General features: G+C 38.4%; 2 protein-coding genes across 16 annotated transcripts in view; both read right to left on the bottom strand.

The window, feature by feature from the left end:
* Nucleotides 1-132: 132 nt before the first annotated feature.
* bbof1a (basal body orientation factor 1a) lies at nt 133-16374 on the bottom strand. 9 transcript variants are annotated; one of them, NM_001126419.1, is made up of 12 exons: nt 16280-16374; nt 15935-16187; nt 15330-15395; nt 14326-14469; nt 14150-14230; nt 12409-12479; nt 12147-12291; nt 10215-10555; nt 1825-1965; nt 1640-1744; nt 529-597; nt 133-442 (listed from the first exon to the last, which is right to left on the bottom strand). In NM_001126419.1, the coding sequence occupies exons 1-12, from the start codon at nt 16324-16326 to the stop codon at nt 343-345; spliced, it is 1563 nt and encodes a 520-aa protein (NP_001119891.1). In that variant the 5' UTR covers nt 16327-16374; the 3' UTR covers nt 133-342. The 9 variants fall into 9 exon arrangements, 8 of the variants coding, with proteins under 8 accessions (NP_001119891.1, XP_087119764.1, XP_087119766.1 ...); XM_087263638.1 differs by lacking the exon at nt 14326-14469 and having other exon boundaries at nt 16280-16371; XM_087263640.1 differs by lacking the exon at nt 15935-16187 and having other exon boundaries at nt 16280-16371.
* Nucleotides 16375-16521: 147 nt separating this feature from the next.
* The window catches only part of elapor1 (endosome-lysosome associated apoptosis and autophagy regulator 1), a 26702-nt gene continuing 22898 nt past the window's right edge, over nt 16522-20325 (bottom strand). For all 7 annotated transcript variants that reach the window (XM_087264657.1, XM_087264658.1, XM_087264656.1 and 4 more), the window contains 2 exons: nt 18700-18865; nt 16522-17531 (listed from right to left, as the gene is read on the bottom strand). In XM_087264657.1, the coding sequence (XP_087120783.1) occupies nt 17463-17531; nt 18700-18865 (235 nt within the window). In that variant the 3' untranslated portion in view covers nt 16522-17462. The remainder of the gene's footprint in view (nt 17532-18699; nt 18866-20325) is intronic.

The following is a 20325-nucleotide window of genomic DNA, read 5'->3' as shown; positions in this document are numbered from 1 at the left end:
GTTCCAAATTTTAAATGAAAGGAACACATTATAAAATGTTTTAAACAAACAACTTACATTAAAATGAATATTTTAAAAAGATAAGTCAGTAAAGGTGTAAATAAATATTACAGTAATCAGAAACGATACATATTTATGTAACTTTACAACAAAAAAACTTTATTGGAAGTTTAGTTTACAAGAACAAAAAAAGAAAATGAAGCATGATCTACATATATATGACAAACAAAAACAAGCCATATGTAGTTGAAGCAGTTCAGTAGAACAGTAACAAAATAAAGACATATTTTATGTTGTCCAGTTTTAAAAATGAAATATTTGATGATAATACTGTATGAATAGTCATGTGCTCTTGAGAGCTGGAAGAACACAGGGGTCAGAGGTCAGATTTGCCATGGTCATTTGGGTTATAAATGTCATGCTGGGACTCTCCACTGTAGACCTGTGAAGGAAACATGATTTGACTTTAATTTTAAATGAAAGAAAATCTTTAAAAACAGCAGTATAATTATTCTAAATTGCCCTTACCCTGCATCACTGCTAACTTGGATCTTCTCAGAGGAAGATGCTGATAGAGCTGGAGGATGTGCTGCTTTCCTACCAGGAGTCAAGAACAAAAATATATGTATATACATTTTTAAATTGAACATAATACATATATTACATATACATACATATTGTTTTTCTGTCACCAATAAGCCCTTGAAAATTTTACAGTATGCTCAAAAAAATCCATGAGCATTTGAGAACCACTGCAAAAATCGTTCCAAAGAAATACAGGCTAAGAAATTTGAAATCTATATTATGGTTGCAATTACCCTCAATTACCACATAGTGGTGCTAAAAGCAACCTTTAAAGACAGCAAGCATTGTCATAGGTACTTACTGAAATATACACACAAACACACAAACCAAACATTTTATTTGGTACACCTTACTAGTACAGGGTTGGACCCCCTTTTGCCTACAGATCTGCCATAATCCTTTGTAGCATAGATTCAACAAGGTACTAGAAATATTCTCCTGAAATTTTGCTCCATATTGAGATGATAGCAGTCTGAGATGATTCGCGCTTTATGACATGGCAAGTTATCCTGCTGGAAGCAGCCATCAGAAGATGAGTACACTGTGGTCATAAGGGATGGGCAAGGTCAGCAACAATACTCAGGTAGGCTGTGGCGTCAACACAATGCTCAATTGGTAGTAATAGGTGCCACGAAAATGACCCCCACACCATTACACCACCACCAGCAGCCTGAATTGGTAATAGTCAGGATGGATCCATGCTTTCATGTTGTTGATGCCAAATTCTGACCCGACCATCCGAATGTCACAGCAGAAATTGAGACTCATCAGACCAGGAAACGTTTTTCCAACATATTGTAGGCCTATTAGTATTATTTTAGTAATATTAATATTACTAAAACAACCAACCAAACAATGGTTTTGCTATTTCATTTAAATTTGATTTAATTGATCTGAAGCTTCTTAAAATGATGCCTATCATGTCTAAATTATGTGTACAATTTTATGGATGTTGCTCTGAATGTTTATTGTCTAAAGTGCATGTAAAAATGGCCTTTAGACTGGAAATTAAGCACGCCCATACTATAATTGATATATTTCAAAATTGATATACCTTGTTTTAATGCCATTTAATTTAGCAAAAAGCAGATTGAGCAGTCTCTCCTTCTGTTCCCAAGTTAGATCAGAAATATCCACATTGGAGCTCTTTAAGTTGTTCCTGAAAAGAACACAGAAAAACAACACACCTATAATCTTCTTGATTACAATAAGCTGCACCTAAATAAAAAAATCTCGAACCATTTGTCAGAATCCTCCAGCTCAGTCTGAACATCATTAGTGCTGTTTGGGGCATTAGAGAAGGTCCGTATGCGAGGAAACTCCAGACGGCCGGCGTGAGCCTCGTTCATTCGCCAGCGATAGGACTTTATAGCTTCCTGTCTACACACAAATACATCTAACACATCTTAATGTAAGCTTCAAAAGGAAATACAGTTTCTGATGGACAGGTCAACCCCAATTGCTGTTTCAATCCAAATGAATGCTTAATCGATATGCTAAGATCCACATTAATTTGGAAAATGCACATAAAAAATGTATGCTGTAAATACATTTTAAAAAACTGTAAATGAGTGGGATCAACTGTTTTTCCACAAGAAAAAGTGTGGATAAACTATGATGGAATCACATTTACTGAATAAATTCCAGCATGCGTATAAAAAAGTCATGTGATTTTATTTTAATAGATCATGTGATAACAAAAATGGCTGCGGTTGGAGAGCTTTAATGCACATTTGAAACACCTTAAAAGTTGTTTTTGGTCATCTTAAAATCCTTTAGCCAATTTTGTTCTCTTTGCCTCATTGGATGGACGCAGTGCTTTATTTGCAAATGTTTAGTTTTTGGTTTTTTGTTTGTTTATTTGCAAATGTTTTATGCAATATTGCAATTTTGCGCATAAGTTTAATTAATTTTTGGATTGTAAGATAGCTAATGTTTCATGCTCAGAATGTTTCCGAACGTTCGTTCTGAATTTGCTTGTTAACCCATTAGCTTTACAGCTAAGGTGGTTAAAGCTAGCATCATCTCTTACTGTCAGAAAGCCTGTCCTAGGAACCTAAATTAGTAATTGTTTCCCGCACGGACATTTTTTACATGACGCACACCAGTACGGACTGAATGCCATTCACTGTTTATGCCGCAGGTTATGCTCTGCAAATGCGTTTATGTTATACAAACCACATACCCACACATTCTTTGCAATATCTCCAGTGCATACCTCAGCTGCATATTCAGGACAGAAATAAATGCTCATCAGAAAGAATCTCTTCTCCACTCTTGATTTTCTAACCGAAATCAGATCCATATTTGGCCGCCTCAGCCAGCTAAAAATCTTGAATGTAGTGGGACTTCACTACATTTTATGGTCCTTCGAGCCGGAGGAGAGCAATAATACACCAATATGGATCCAGCAAATGATGACGCATCAGAGACAATGGAAAGACCACGCCGTAAGACTCATCTCCCTTCTCACCTGGACGATTATGAGGTTGGCTATCGACCCACTGAGGACCCTCCTCCCAAAGCTTCTTCCCACTGTCCCAGTAAGTCAAGAAGCAGCTCGAGGAAAACGTCTCATAGCGGTGTAAGCTCTCACTCCAGGACAAGTAGGCGATCTGTCACCTCCACAGGCGTTTATCTTCCACATGAGCTCTCCAGCGTTCAGACTGCTATATTGGAGGAGAAGATTAAACAAAGGCAGTTAGACAGTCTTCGTCAGCAGGTTGCAGAGGACTCATTGGCTGATGTAGAATACCAGTGGCTACAGGCACAAGCTAAAGAAGCCCAGCAAGTTCAAGAGGAAGCTCTCAGAGCAAAGGAAACCTTATCAAAGCAGCTAGAAAGACAGCGTAAGCTGCAACAAGCAGAAACTGAGCTTGAGGTAGCTAAGCTTGTGTCCTCTATGCTTGTTAAAGACTCTGGTTCGACCACTCCTATCCATACAAGCTCACCCGGCAACCATTTGTCTCTATCTCAGCCTGTATGTGTCGATCAAGCCATAAGTTCATCTCATCTCTCATCCTCTTTCCAGCAGCCCGCTACTCAGTCACCCGCTGTGACGTCAACAATACAGACTTGTCATGCAGAGCAGGGTATTTCTGATGACTCCTGGGTGTCTCAGCCATCATTAAGACCTCTGCAATTGACAGCTGAGTCTAAAGGTGCACCATTTACTGCAGTGCCACAAGGAGGCTCATCGCCGGTCTCTAAGGTATCTCAGACTGCCCCTATAACTATGCCAGTTCGAACTTTGTTATCTGCAACAAATGTGTTATCCCAACCACATTTGAGAGCTCCCGTCATGTCCACTTCTGCACTTCCCTTACATACAAGCATGCAGTCTATGCCACCACCGCCTATCACAGCCACCCCGCAGCTGCCAACGTCATATACTGTACCACAAACTGTAATACCTCCAGTGACAGCACATGCACGTCTGTTACAGCCTCCAATCACCAGCCACCCGCCACCAGTTTTACAACCTACCAGCCTTAGCTATGTGCAGCCACCACCATTCATGCACAACAGTCACCCTGCACATATGGGTACAGAGCTACTGTTTGCATCGGCCTACGGCATCCCACAGCCTAAGTTACCAGTTTTTGAAAGCGGTAACGAGAGTGACTTTGCCCTGTTAAAATTAGCGTTGGACAATTTGTTGACTAATCACAACCATCTCAGTGAGCAATACAAGTACCATGTCTTATTAAGCCACTTAAAACTTCCCAGTGCTCAGCAGCTGGCCAAAGCCTACATGTATCATCCTCGTCCTTATTCAGCTGCACTACAGGCTCTTCAAGACAAGTATGGCCAGCCGCGACAGCTTGTCCAGTCAGAATTGGGTGTAATGATGAACACTCCACCAATCAGAATGGGTGATGCGAATGCTTTTGATAACTTTGCCTTATCTGTTCAGTCGTTGGTGGGCATGCTAAGGACACTTGAGGGCCAGAATGGTTACGAGCTCATGTGTGGCTCTCATGTCGATCGCCTGTTAAGTAAACTGCCATCTGCCTATCGTGATGGTTTTGTTGAATACTGCCTGAGCAGGGGGATTCTCCAAACAGGTACCGATAGGACCTACACACTTCCTGATCTAGCCACCTGGTTAGAGATCAAATCTCAAGCAAAACGCATCTCCAATCGAGCCGCAACTTTGTTCCAGAGTGAACTATCCAAGCCTCATGGTAGGGTCACAGTGTCTACTCGCCCGAAGGAGCGGGCAACACCAGTACTCTTGGCCAATGAGAGGGGCACACCTCCCCCTGGATTTGCCGCCCAGAAACCCAATACAAAGCTGAAACCATACTGCCCCCATTGTGACAACAGGGACCATTACCTCAACTCTTGTGACCAGTTCAAGAAGTTGACCTCGGATCAAATTGTCACTTGGATTAAAGAGGGAAACCGTTGCTGGAGATGTGGCAGGACACATGCAGTAGAGACCTGTAACCTTAAGCGCCCATGTAAGGTCTGCAAAGAACTTCACCTCACAGTTCTACATAACACTATTAATGACACGTCCAAGGCTGTACTTATGGTGAGCATGCCGTCCACCAGGGTTTACCTCGACAGACCTAACCGTTCACCAAAGGTTATGTTGAAAGTAGTTAAGGTCCTTCTCCACCATGGCCACCGCACTATGGAAACTCATGCAGTCCTTGACGACGGGTCAGAGAGGACAATAGTATTACAGCCAGCAGTACGGCAGCTAAAGTTAACCGGGACCACTGAATTGCTTCCCCTACAGACAATTCAACAGTGCCACACAGAGCTGGAAGGGCGGTCAATCTCCTTTGAGGTGTCCTCTGTCACAAAGCCCATGGTAAAGTTTGCTATATGCAACGCATTCACTGCAACCGGTTTGTGCCTAGCAGAGCACAACTACCCAGTTACTGCACTCCAGAATGCCCATCGACACTTGAAGGATCTGCCTCTGCCTCCCGTGGACCGGGTAAAGCCACTGCTCCTTATTGGATCTGATAATCCTCACCTTCTGACACCCATCCAGCCCGTCTGCGAAGGCCCAGTAGGCGGGCCCATTGCGGTCTGCACGCAACTCGGATGGTGTCTCCAAGGCCCGATGAGTCCTATGCAGTCCTCACGAGGAAAGCAGCAATGTCTTAACATCATGACAGCTCCAGCCCGTGATGAACTTATCCATCATGTAGAAAGACTCTGGCAAGTTGACACCCTTCCGTACAATGAGAAAATAATCACCAGGTCTAAGCAAGATAAGGAAGCTTACAACATGCTTCAGGATTCTACCATCAGAGTAAATGTGGATGGTGTTCAACGCTACGCTACACCCCTGCTGAGACGGACACCTGCGAGTTTGCTCCATGCAGAAAAGGATGCAGTTCTACCCAGTTTACGCAGCACAGAGCGCAGGCTGTCACGGGATCCAGAGAGGGCTAAAGCATACTGCACTGAGATCCAGAAGTTGGAGGCAGCTGGATATGTTGCCAAGATAACTGCGGAGGAAGCCAACAAGAGTAACGAGTCTTGGTATATTCCGCATCACGTTGTACATCACAACAACAAAGACCGGATTGTCTTTAACTGTTCCTTTCAACATCAAGGACAGTCATTGAACAGTCAGCTACTGCCTGGACCAACTTTGGGACCATCGTTATTGGGAGTCCTCCTGAGATTCCGGCAGCATGCTGTTGCTGTAAGCGGTGACATAAAAGGCATGTTCCACCAGGTACGTCTGCTGCCCAAAGACAAACAGGTGCTTCGTTTCCTATGGAGGGACATGTGCAGGGATAGAGAGCCCGATATATACGAATGGCAGGTGCTTCCCTTCGGAACTACCTGTAGTCCATGTTGCGCCATCTTTGCCCTCCAACACCATGCACAAGGACACAAAGGTGACATGCCTAAGTTGGTTAACATAGTGGAGAACTCCTTTTATGTTGATAACTGTCTTTACAGCACACCAACAGCCAATGAAGCTAAGGACGTTGTGGATGGACTGCGTCAGTTGCTGGCTGAGGGAGGCTTTGATTTAAGACAATGGGCCTGTAATGTACCATCTGCGATCCAGCATCTTCCCGCAGAGGCCTTGTCTACCAACAGTGAACGATGGTTAACCAAAGCTAGTACAGACCTGCAAGAACCCACTCTTGGCCTACGGTGGAATTGTCTCAATGATTCTCTGGGTTACAATTTACGTTCTGCAGAGCCATTGGAGCCTACTATGAGGAACATGTACAAGACATTGGCCAGTCAGTATGATCCTTTAGGATTTATTATCCCGTTCACTACAAGGGCTAAAGTCCTCATACAGGACCTTTGGAAGCAAAACTTGGGCTGGGATGATCTGATTGAGCCTGCACAGCTGAGGAATAAGTGGTTAACCTGGGTAGGAGAAATTCCAACACTCCTTCAGTTGCAGTTCCCTCGACTATACACACCAGTCTGGCCTGATAATCCTCCTGTCACTCGAGAGCTACACATCTTTTGTGACGCATCTGAAAGAGCGTATGGGTCAGTGGCTTATTTACGTGCTTCTGATGATCAAGGACATGTTGCCGTCACCTTTGTCTTGGCTCGATCGAGAGTGGCCCCCAGAAAATGCCTATCCATGCCTCGTTTGGAGCTAAGTGCAGCACTGACCGGCGCCCAGTTAGCCCAAGTAATACAAAATGAGTTAACTCTTCCCATCGATTCAGTCACTCTCTGGTCTGACTCAACAACTGTGCTGTACTGGTTGACCGCAGAGTCTTGCCGCTACAAGGTGTTTGTTGGAGGACGTGTAGCTGAAATACAGACTCTCACTGAGACAGCTGAATGGAGGTATGTTGATTCGGCCAACAACCCGGCTGACCATATCACAAGGGGTCTAACTTTAGCGGAGCTAACAGGCCCTCACCAATGGAATTCAGGACCATCCTTTCTCCTTAAATCCGTTGACCAATGGCCATCCATTCCCAAGCTAGCGGTAGAACCAGAACTCAGTGAATTAAAGAAAGCTGCCTTCGTTGGTACTATTTCAGTGAATAACCCTTCACTCCCAGACCCAACTCAGTTCTCTACATGGCAAGAACTTGTCCAGGCCACTGTTAGGTCCCTGCACGGGGCGGCTATTGCTGATAATAACTTCTCTAGTGACGCAGCTGACTATATTGAAGCTGAGAAACTCCTCCTGGTACAGGCTCAAAGTGACTCGTTCCCCTACGAGGTCAAGGCTCTGAAGACTGCCCAATCTCTACCTTCTGACAGTCGTTTGATCTCTCTTGCCCCTGAGTTTGATGAAGCCACAGGTCTCATCCGAGTAGGTGGAAGATTACGTCGGACTGACAGCCTAGACTTGGATTCTATCCACCCAATTGTGTTGCATCCTGGCCACCCTGTCACCAAGCTGTTAATTAAGGAGACAGATCAGCGACTCCTTCACCCAGGCTCCGAACGGGTCCTAGCTGAACTGCGCCACCAGTATTGGGTATTGAGAGGCAGAGAAGCAATTCGAAAACATCAGCACACATGTAGAGACTGTCAGTTCTGGCGTGCTAAACCTCAGACACCCCAAATGGCTGATCTTCCATCCAGCAGACTGCAACTTTACAAACCCCCGTTCTATTCTACAGGGGTAGATTGCTTTGGCCCCTTCACGGTTAAAGTTGGTCGTCGCCAAGAGAAGAGGTGGGGAGTCCTCTATAAATGTATGACCACCAGGTGCGTGCATCTAGATCTACTGGAACAACTAGACACTGATGCATTTCTGCTTTCTCTGCGTCGCTTCATCGCAAGACGAGGCAAGCCCATGGAATTGCTATGTGACAATGGCACTAACTTCGTTGGAGGGGATCGAGAATTACGAGAGACCTTCAATGCCATGGCACCAAAGCTTCAGGAGCAGCTTGCGGAGCAAAGGATTCGATTTCGCTTTAACCCACCAAGTGCTCCTCATTTCGGGGGAACCTGGGAGCGTGAGGTCAAATCGGTGAAGTCCGCTTTACGTGTCATCCTGCGAGAGCAGTCAGTGCCAGAGGCAGTATTGCAAACCCTGTTAGTGGAGGTGGAAGGCATTCTGAATTCCAAGCCACTTGGCTACATATCCTCTGACGTCGCAGACTTGGACCCAGTGACTCCCAACCTGCTCCTTATGGGCCGACGTGATGCCTCACTTCCTCAGGTTCTGTATGATTCCAACAACTTGCTCGGCAGACGCAGATGGAGACATAGCCAGGTGTTGGCTGATAATTTCTGGACTGCCTTCATCCGCCATCATCTCCCAAGTTTACAGGATCGCCAGAAGTGGAGGAAGGATGGCAAGGAACTTACCGTGGGCCAAGTAGTTCTTATTGTTGATCCACAACTCCCACGTGCTTTATGGCCTGTAGGAACAGTGTCTGAAACGTTACCTGGAGCTGACGGTAAAATTCGTACCGTTAGAGTTAAAGTTAAGGAAAAAACTTACACTCGTCCAGTTGTGCGATTAATTCCCCTTCCGCACCTAGAGGATAATGTTCCTGACACGGCAGACAAACTTTCTTAAAATGTACAATTATCCTGACAGATAATTGGGGGCGGCTGTGTCAGAAAGCCTGTCCTAGGAACCTAAATTAGTAATTGTTTCCCGCACGGACATTTTTTACATGACGCACACCAGTACGGACTGAATGCCATTCACTGTTTATGCCGCAGGTTATGCTCTGCAAATGCGTTTATGTTATACAAACCACATACCCACACATTCTTTGCAATATCTCCAGTGCATACCTCAGCTGCATATTCAGGACAGAAATAAATGCTCATCAGAAAGAATCTCTTCTCCACTCTTGATTTTCTAACCGAAATCAGATCCATATTTGGCCGCCTCAGCCAGCTAAAAATCTTGAATGTAGTGGGACTTCACTACACTTACTGTATTTACAGAGACCAGGGGTCTTATGTATCAATGCTGCATACGCACAAAAACAGTTTTCACACTCATGTCGGAATTTACTAACGATAAAATTAACATGAGAATGTGCATTGGTCTGCGCCAACTTCATGTCTGGCAAACGTGAATTTCTTGTGTCTGTTTATTTTATTTCCATTGGCGACTCATAGAGGCAATTATGTTAAATTACACACTACAAAGTATATATATGTATGTGTACAACGTCCAACAGTGGATCTGACTTAGAAATTTAGAATTTAGAACTTTCTTTATAATGAATTTTGTTGTTTAATAATGATTTATTTGGTGTTATAAGCTTTAAGCTTTTAAGATTTTTTCAACACTTTTCTAAACATAATATTTCTAAAAACTGATTTATTTTATCTTTGCCGTGATGCATAATATGTAAATAGATTTTTCAAGACACTAGTATTTAGCTTAAAGTCCAATTTAAAGGCTTTACTAGAGAAGTTAGGGTAATTGGGCAAGTCATTGTATAAAGATGGTTTGTTCTGTTGACGATCGAAAAAAAAATATTGCTTAAGGGGATTAATAATATTGACCTTAATATTATTCTAAAACAATTCAAAACTGCTGTTATTCTAGCCAAAATAAAAAAAAGACTTTCTCCAGAAGAAGAAAAAGGAAATACTGTGAATAATCCCTTTCTCTATTAAACATAATTTGAGAAATATTTGAAAAAGAAAAAATAATTTGACTTCAGCTGTATTTAGCAAACCTGTAGTGCTGCTGCTGTGCTTTTATTTCCTTCCTCGCATGATTGAGAGCTTCGTGGAAGAAGAGCTCCAGTTCTCTCCGCTGCTCGATGATGCTTTGCGCTAGTTGTTTCACTTTGCTCAGCTCCTTCTCACGGGCAGCCAGCAGCATTTCCAGCTCCTCAAGTTCTGTGTTGTTGACCCCAGCACTCCGTTCCATCTCTACTCTTTCCTGCTCAAACTCTCTAGACATAATGCCCAGAGCCTGCTCAAGTGTGCTCAGTTTAGCTGTTAGTTCAGAGATCTCACTGTGTTGAGACTGAACATGGGAATCGGCCTCCTTTTTCATCAGTTCGTTCGTCTCCTGCAATGAATCAGTTGGAGATTCAATGTACATCACTGCAGAGATTTTTTTAATTACCACTTTTCTTTTCCTTACCACAATAAGAGAAATTTATTTGATAAGATATTTTGAAAAATGCTGTAAACCTGCAACCATTGACCATTGACTGAGTATTTGTTTTTCTTACTATGAATGGTTACAGGTTTTCAGCTTTCTTCGAAATATATTCTTTTTTGTTCAACAGAATAAAGAAACTCATAAGTTCAAACTCATAAGTTAGAGTTTGGAACCAGTTGAGCGTGAGAAAATATTGAGTAAATATTCATTTTGTGGGTGAACTATCTCTGTAACTTTTAACACAAATGAAACAAGATCCAATTAAACTTGATTCTGATGTTTCGATTTCTGTTCCTGAAATCTATACAATTTCCTCCATTTTAATCTAAAAATATCTCATTTACATATAAAACATTTCAGGTCTTAATGACATTAACCCCTTTTACACAGTAATACCAGTAAATATCTGGAACATTTCCAGAAAGACTTTACCGGTGAATTTAAAACAGCGCTGTTCACACAAGCAAGGACGTTCTGGAATTTTTCCGGAAAAGACCATTCACACATTTATCCCAATATCGCTGTAAATTTTGACATCACTAACCAAAAAATTAGCTCTAAATGGCTGTGCTTGTATTTGTAATCATTTGACTACTTTACAAACTCTGTGGATGGATAAGTATTGTAAAGACCTTCGATAAAAATATATGGAGGAACACTTTTGCATGTCGAGATGTTCATAATATGTGTGTGCTGGCAGCTGACTGGCTGCTTCACGTGCACACGCATCAAACAACTGAAGCAGAGGTTAAAGTTAAACAAACTGCGGTTATATTTGTTTATAATTATGTACACATTTGGTATTCTGAAGGAACATAGAAATGTTATTTGACTAACATCTAGCAGCTAAATGTGTCTGGAAAAATATTCAACTTTTATTTTCATAAACAGTGCTGTTGTGATTGCGTCTGAATGTTCTGATTGGCTGTAGTACATGTCTCACTTCAAATGGCTCTTTCTGGCAATCTTCCTTTTGCGTTCACACAGCGCAGCATTCTGGCAAATTACTGGTAATGTTACAACTTCTCTTTCGGGAAAATTAGCGGAACAAATTTACTGGTATTTTCAAAAAGGGCCTGTTCACACATACAGACCTTTCTGGAAAATTGACGGTAATTTTTCAGAAAGGTCTGTATGTGTGAAAGGGGCTATCATTGTCTTGCCTTAAAGGGATAGTTTACCCAAAAGCTTTTTGCTTTTCATGCTTTTAATCTCATTATTATTTACTCACTATTATTTACTCATTATTATTTTTCTTGTTACACAGAGGAGAAGATATTTTAATTAATGTTTGATTTCGCAATCATTTACATCCACAGTAGGTAAAATAAATACTATGAAATTCAATGGCTGCCGGGTTCCACCATTTTTCAAAATATCTAAGAAGCTAGAACAGGTTTGTGACAAGTGACAGGTGAGTTAAGAATGATCGGAATTTATATTTTTTTGTGTGTACTATCCCTTTAATACTTCTGGCTTTCTATTAGTTTATCACCTTGAAGAGAGCAAGGGAAGAATTCTTCTCTGTCAAGGCTACATTAATCCTTTTCAGTTGCTCGGCCTCTTTCACATGATAATTCAATCCTTCATTCAGTCGGATGTTCTCCGTGATCATAGTTTGTGATGCTGCACCCAGCTGGCTGTGGGAGTCAAAACAGAAGGTTTGTGGTATATACACCAGTAAATACAAATCACATTCTGGGATTTCCTATATGAACAGTTAGTTTGCTAATGAAATAAAAGGAATATCAGCTCACTCAACAGCTTCATAATGTGCCTGCTCTGCAAGCTGAGAGATTTTCTGCTCTGCTTCTTTTTCAATACGAATCTGTATGGAGGAACACATTAAGTTCTTAAAAAAACATTTCTTACATTAAAAAATACTATAGTAATTTATACTAAATACTGGTCACACTTCACAATAACATTCCTATAGTTAAGTAAGAGATAATATAGGCTTGCAAAATAAAGCCTTATCAGCAGTTGTATAAGACTGAAGGGCTTTATTCTGCAAAACCTAGATGTATATTATTTCACATATTGCACAGCTACTTGCCCAAAAACTAAACCATTAGACAAAATATAATAAAAGTTTTAAATTAAATTGGTAATCAGCTATTAACTCTTCAATTAAAAGTAACGCTGACAGAAACAAAACAGTTACAGCAGCCTACACTAACCTATTCATTAGCCTATTCAGTCAAAAGGTGGCGCCAAACAAAAACAATGGCGTGAAAGTTAAGCATATAAATGATATATGAGCGGTTGTCATCTGGCAAGAGCATATTTGGAATGTCATGATTGCCCAATCAATATCAAGTATTCCAAAGAGCCATGTAATAATGTTTGTTAGTGTATTAGGTATTAGCAAACAACAAACAATACTTTAATTACACAATTTTTTCATCTTTGTTAATGTAAGTGTATATGTTATAGTGTTTAAACCTCTGTTATAGAATGCTAATACTGTAGTATGACTATATGAACTGATGAACTTTAGATTTTACTAATTTAGTTTTTCTACAGTAAGCTGTGTATATTTTAGTACGATACACACTGTTGTAAAAAAAGAGCACAGTATTGAGTAATTTGATTAAATTACTACAGCTCTTGTATTACAAACAATGAGTTATTGTATAACGATGGTTTGTTCTATAGACTATCAGGAAAACATGTAGCTTAATGGGGCTAATAATTTTGTCCTTAAAAGGGTGTTTAAAAAAAATTAAAAACTGCTTTTATTCTATAGCCACATTAAAACAAATAGGACTTTCTCCAGAAGAAAAAATATTATCAGACATACTGTGAAAATGTCCTTGCTCTGTTAAACATAATTTGGAAAATAGTTAAAAAAGAAAAAAATATTCAAAGGGGGCCAATAGTTCTGACTTCATCTGTATATAATAGATAATAGGGGTAAAACGGTTAAATTGCGTCAAATGCCTTGCAAAGTTTCTGTATATTCAGACCTCCTCAAAACAAGATGGCAGTAAATCATGTAAATTGACTTTTGTAGCATGTGCTTCAATAATTGTTATGTGTATTATTAAGTGTTTAAAACCTTGATTCGTATTTTTAAAAGCACAAAACAGAATTTGTGCTGTTCAATACATACGCTCTAGGGATGTACGTCAAGAGCAAATCTATGCCCTTGCACTACAGTATTTACTTTAAATTTACCACACAAAAATACAAATTATTTATTGGAATTTATGATTATTTTAATAATTACAGAAACCTACTATTGCAGAAAACCTGTATATAACGAGTGTATATAAACTTGTTATATTGAGATTATGTTTTTTCTAATCATTAGTAAGTTGTATGATTAAAACAACACTCTATTTGTAATAATGTAAGGTGTGTACGTATTGAAAAGTTCATAACAGAAGTGTTTCAAATCTAATGTTGCTTTTATTTCTGACATATCAGTGCATTATCTATACAATCTTGTTAATAGATTTAAGAATTATTCTCTTCACATTTATATTTTCTCACCCTTGCCATGTAGAACTTGTATTCAGTTCTCGCCAAACTCTCTTGATGTGTACGGCCATCAACATACATTTTTTCTCTTATCTAGAAGCACAAAAAACAAAAAATCACACATTATATTAATGGAATTATTAATTATTTTCATTGCTTTATATAACGATATCTGTGGTATGCATTACACTGATCAGGTCTTCTTCCAGATTGGCTTTTATTTTGCGATAATGTTTTATGGTTTTGAGTTCGCCCTGCATTCTCTGGAAGTCACCTGACCTCTGCCTAAACATCTCTTCTAAAGCATCAATCTTCTGCATGTATTCAACCACCTGCAACAGCCAGTCAATAAAAATGAACAAGCCAATGGGTGAATTGCAGGGCTTAAATGACAACCACTTCAAGAATAAACAGCAGGGAAAATAAGTATTAAACACGTCATATGGTTTCCTGGGAATAATATTTCTAAAGATGCTGTTGACATGGAATTTATCCAAATTTTGGAAAACCCCAATCAATACAAACATAAAAATGTAACAAAAAAATAAAATAAATCTGAAAAATGAGTTGTGTTTAATAACAATAAAATGACACAATGAGAAAATACTTAACTACTGAAATTTATTTACCTTACATAAAAGGCTTTTTTTGGTGTTGTAAAATCTTGATGGTTCTGTGGGTCTCATCTGTCAAATCTGATCTTTAATTTGTATTTACATTAGATTCAAGTCAGGTGATTGGCTGTGCCATTCTTGATTTTCTTTGTCTGAAACCATTTGTAAGTTTCCTTGGCTGTGTTTTGAATCATTGTCTTGCTAAAATGTCCACTCTGGTTTCATCTTCATCATCCTGATAATGAAGATGTTGGATTGAAGGAGCGAATATTAATTTACACTGACAAAGGGCAGAGGGTTGCTGAGAGATTTCAGCTGCTGTCTGGGCTTTCACTTCCTTTACACCTCTCTGATGTTCAATACTTTTCCCTGTGTGCTTTTATTATATTATGCACAACTAAATTTGTAAACTAATTAGATTTGTTTTGTGTGCATAAATAAATTTCTTTGGTTTTACCAACATCCGGGAAAATTTTCTAGTCAACCGCACCTTTAGAAATATGTTTTCTGAGAAAAATGGTGACATGTGTAGGCTATCACTTATTTTCCCCGCTCTAAGATTGTATCTCAGTCCTTACCAACAAATCTTTCTCTTGTGCAGATTTGGCTCTTTCTCTTTTCAGTTCCTCTTCTAATGCAGCAATCTAGAGAAAGGCAGAAAAGTAGGACATAAAATTGTGGGATTAAATTGTACATTAGTTCTTTGCAGCATTTTGTTAAAATTATGTTTAAATTATTTTATTCTATAAAGTTCTAATAACATTTCTTCAGAATTTACAATACGGTAATACTTTAAGTGCCAATTCCCACTATTAACTACTGCCTTTTTATTACCTGTCAATTACTTTATAAGTATTAATAAACAATATTATTAAAAGTCAAGATTTTATAAGGTTTTGGCTGTTTGTTAGCAGTAACTTATAAAGTATGATCTTATTCTACATCCCTAATCCTATCCAATGAACTAAACTGAAGTACAGTATACGTTATTAATAAGCAGCAAATTAGTTTTTTGAGCTGTAAGTTGAAGTTAGATGATTTGTTAAGAGAGAGAATTATACCTTAAAATAACTTAACTCTTCTAATTCAGCAATCTTGCGATACATTAGGAAATTAATTCAGTGGGTGGATTAATTTGTGCACCAGTCTCGTAATGTACTGTCACATGGGAATGCAGACTAACCGTGGCAGTCTTTTCAAAGTCTGTCCTCTTGAGAAAAGCAATAATATCTTTGGTGTCTTTCTCGGCTCTGTATTGTTGGTTCTCGAGCTCCTCGTTGGCTTTGGCGAGAGCTCGAGCAGCCTCCCGGTACTCAAGACGCGAAATGTCCGTGACGGTAAACTTCGCCTCCCATAAAGAAGCGTTTGATTTTAACTTTTCGATCTCGGACTCTCTGTCGGCTTTAGAGTCATGTTTGCCGTCTTTCTTGCCTTTTCTGTAACGACGTGTTAAGAAGAAAAAATTAGCAAGTGTGTCATAATCTGACTAATTTTATATAATTAATGTGAAACCACACATCATACTCACCCTTTTCCCTTTCCTTTCCCCTTCCCCTTTCCTTTCTTCTTCGGCATCTTTCTGCTCCTCAGAGTCAGACCATTAGGTGAATTTGGATCTGCAAAGGCTCTTTGTTTACATGGGTTCCCATAGGAACAGTCGGCGCAACATTAGACAAACGTTTGAAAAGGGTAGACATTTGGTAGTTTTGTTTGGTAGTTTGGCTGTGTAGTTTACAGTTGATTATTTAATAAATAATGGACACAGAAACGTTTTTAATATCACTTGTATTATTTACGAAACATCACAAACAAGATATATACATCAAATAAGACATAAAATACAATAAAATAGCCTACCAAAAGGGAAGAAAAATGTCACACAACATAAATGCTACAAAACAAAAGCTTTAAGGCAAGTGTAACTATCAAATGAAAATCTATGTATTTTTGGGTTCAACAATAAAAAAAAAATATTCTGACCAAATATCAAATTCTGGGGGAAAATCGGGTTTGCTCAAACTCATATTAAATATGTTAATCAAGAAAAACTGAAAACTTCAGAGAAACTTAAAAGATGGTCTAATGACACTTGTAATGTAGATTTTCCAAAATTGCATTTGTATAAAAAGTTTGTATAACATTTTTATAAGCCATTACGATCATCAAAAAGTTGACAATGCTGAAGAGAAGGCTCACAGCATAAAATATTTTTAAATTTTCTGCATTTGCCACTCGTTTTTAGCCTGTACGTAGACTGAATTGGCAAATATCAAGAAAAATCACAGGTTTATTGGTGTACTCAGTCTCTTTGGTGAAAAAAAAAAAAGTTCTAATATGTCGAGAATGTCACAGCTATGCAAACTTCTACTCGCACGTGTGAGTCTCTATCTCCTTCAAAAGCCTGAGTTGGAAAAAAAAACACACTTTCCAGATCCTTCACGGTTCCCTGCTGGTGGAATGATCTTCTCAACCCCTTCCATAGCACTGAATGCTTCACAATATTCAGAAGAGACTGCTGAAAACTCATCTCATCTTTCACATTTTCTTAATTGACTTAATTCTAGCTTGTACTTTAAACCTGAAACTTTGAATTATGAGCACTTAATGCATTTATTTGCTCTTTATGTTGAATTGCTTGTTGTATTCCTGTAAGTCACTTTGGATAAAAGCATCTGCTAAATGAATTACGGCAGCCAAACATGTGACAAGTTCTAGCTCATCTCAATCTCCTGTGCAGCAGAGGATTTCAGAGGAACGGAGTCAAAGCCATCAGATGTTCTCTGTAAAACAACAGAATTGTTTCAATAAATTGTCTTTCCCTTTTAAGATTTAATTTAATATTTAATGTTATTAAATATTGTCACATTAAGGCAAGACACTATTTTTTTTCTTTTTCATTTGGAAACTCTTGGGCTTTTCGTAGTGTTGTTTTTAGTTTAATGTCCAGAAAACATGTAAAATAGACTTACTTCACACACTTATCATTTTGTGTCTGTAGATTTCATTTACAACACATATTTTATCTGCTTCCTCAAAAACATGTTTTTCTCCTGCTTTGAGCCATAAATCTCCATTTCAGCAGGTTTTTAAAGAGGGACATGTTCATATATGTTTTGCCTGATTGTTTACCAGTGATTCTAACAGTATTGAGTCCAGGATAAACCTTCTATTTTACAAAAACTTTACAGAAGAAAGTTGCCTGAATCGCTAAACGCCTTCTCATTTGTATGTCTCTTTGGACAAAAGCATCAGCTAAATGATGAATGACTAAATCTAGGAATATGTTTACATACAATTTAAATGATTAAATATGTAAATTGTACAAAAAAAAATTCTAGCTATTTGCAGTTTTTATTTAATTATGGAGTGATAAAATAGATTGCTGAAATCCCCTCTGTAAAAACAAAACAAAAACAAAACTCTGAAATGTGCAAAAAATTAAACAAGAATGTTGAACCTTACTTCATCCAATGTTCAGACTTTTTCGTTAGAAATGTTTGCAAATCAGTCAATGATTACACATAACTTTCTACAAAACCTGTAATACAAAAATGTATGCAAATCTTTATGTAATCAATAAAAACTATATTTTCAACTCATTCACATGCAGTGCCTTGCCTTAAAGAGTCAGTTCACCCAAAAATCTAAATTTACTAACCATTTACTCACCCCCTGTTGACCAAACCTTGATTTTTTTGTTGAACACAAAAGAAGATATTTTGAAGAATTCTAGAAACCGATAGCTATTGACATCCATAAAGAAAACAAATACTAGTCAATGGCTACTGATTTTCAAGATTCTTCCAAATATTTTCTTTTGGAAGTTGAGTAAATTAGTTTAATCGAATGGTTTTCTCATGAATTTTCAGGGTGAACTACCCCCTAGAAATGTATAAAGCGTCCATCCAAAACGTCATGGTCAAGGAGAGGTCAGTCTTGTGTCCTTACCTCTCTGGAAAAGGACTTGATTTTCCTGAAGAAGGGTTTTTTGGAGAGGTAGATGAGGTCATCCTCTGCATCTTCTCCCTCCATAATGGCACAGCTGTCGGCTGCTGGAAGCTCACACTCTTTATCTCCTGCTGTCATCATGAGCTTGGAGTACTTATACTGAAGCCTAGAGAGAGGACAGGGACACTCTTATACTCTCACACAGCAGACCCTATTAATTAACAGCTTATTTGCAATTATAAAGATAACAGAAGTCATTCATATACATATTTGGAAGTATATATTTGTCTTGGGTTCAGCAAGTCAGTGGGTCATAAAGCTATGATTTTATTCTTGGATTCATTGCATTATGATTTATAAGTTCATTCAGTTATTTAAACCAAAATACAGAAAAAACTAAATGTTATAATATATTTATTTCGTATGTTGGAATTACTAGTATAGCATCTATGACTGATGGGTTTAGTGATTCATTTCTCATGCTGATATTGTTAGAATAACGACTAGGCTTTAACAAATACTACTAGAATAGTACTTTTATTAGTATTATTTAGAAATATTGTGCAAAATATATCCACCTTTTTAAACTTACACTCTAAAAATGCTAGGCTTTTTAATTACAAATTTAAGTAAACTATATTTACTTAAGTAAACTACTAAAAAAATATTATTTTTTTATTTAACAATGTAACCCAACAAAATGTTTTGTCCATATTTTACCCAAATTTGTGTTGAAATACAGTTGAAGTCAGAATTATTATTCCTCTGAATTATTAGCCCTATTTATTTTTTCCCCTAATTTTTATTTAACTGAGAGAAGATTTTCTCAACACATTTCTAAACATAATAGTTTTAATAACTCATTTCTAATAACTGATTTATTTTATCTTGGCCATGGCGACAGTACATTCAATTCAATTCAATTCAGCTTTATTTGTATAGCGCTTTTACAATGTCGATTGTGTCAAAGCAGCTTCACATAAATGGTCATAGTAACTGGAACAGTGTAGTTCAGTTTTTTAGTGTTTAAGTTCAGTTCAGTTTAGCTCAGTTCAGTGTGATTTAATCATTACTGAGAGTTCAAACACTGAGGAGCAAATTCATCGATGTGTAGCTCTACCAATCCTGAACCATGCGAGCCAGTGGCGACAGCGGAGAGGGAAAAAAAAACTTCACCTGATGGGAGTGAAGAAAAAAAACCTTGAGAGAACAAGACTCAGTTGGGCACGACCATTTTAATTTCTCCGCTGGCCAAAAGTCTTGTGCAGAGCTTCAGTCGCCGTGGTGGCGACTAAAATTTGCTCCATAAAATTTGACTAGATATTTTTCAAGAATGTTTTAAAAATGTTTTAAAAAATTAAAAAACTGCTTTTATTATAGCCGAAATAAAACAAATAAGACTTTTTCCAGAAGAAAAAATATTATCAGATATACTGTAAAAATTTCCTGGCTCTGTTAAACATAATTTGGGAAATATTTAAAATAGAAAAAAAAAAGATTAAAGGGGGCTAATTATTCTGACCTCAACTGTACACCAAAAATGTTTTTAGAATGTACATCACATGACCCTTCTTTCTTAACATTTTCATTAGATCAAATGAAACCAAACCTATTTCATCTTATTTT

The sequence above is a fragment of the Danio rerio genome, chromosome 8 (assembly GCF_052040795.2).
Source record: "Danio rerio strain M-AB ecotype USA chromosome 8, GRCz13ab, whole genome shotgun sequence".
Taxonomy (NCBI): domain Eukaryota; kingdom Metazoa; phylum Chordata; class Actinopteri; order Cypriniformes; family Danionidae; genus Danio; species Danio rerio.
The sequence above is the reverse complement of the archived record's forward strand: the minus strand, read 5'-3'. Positions and strand labels throughout refer to the sequence as shown.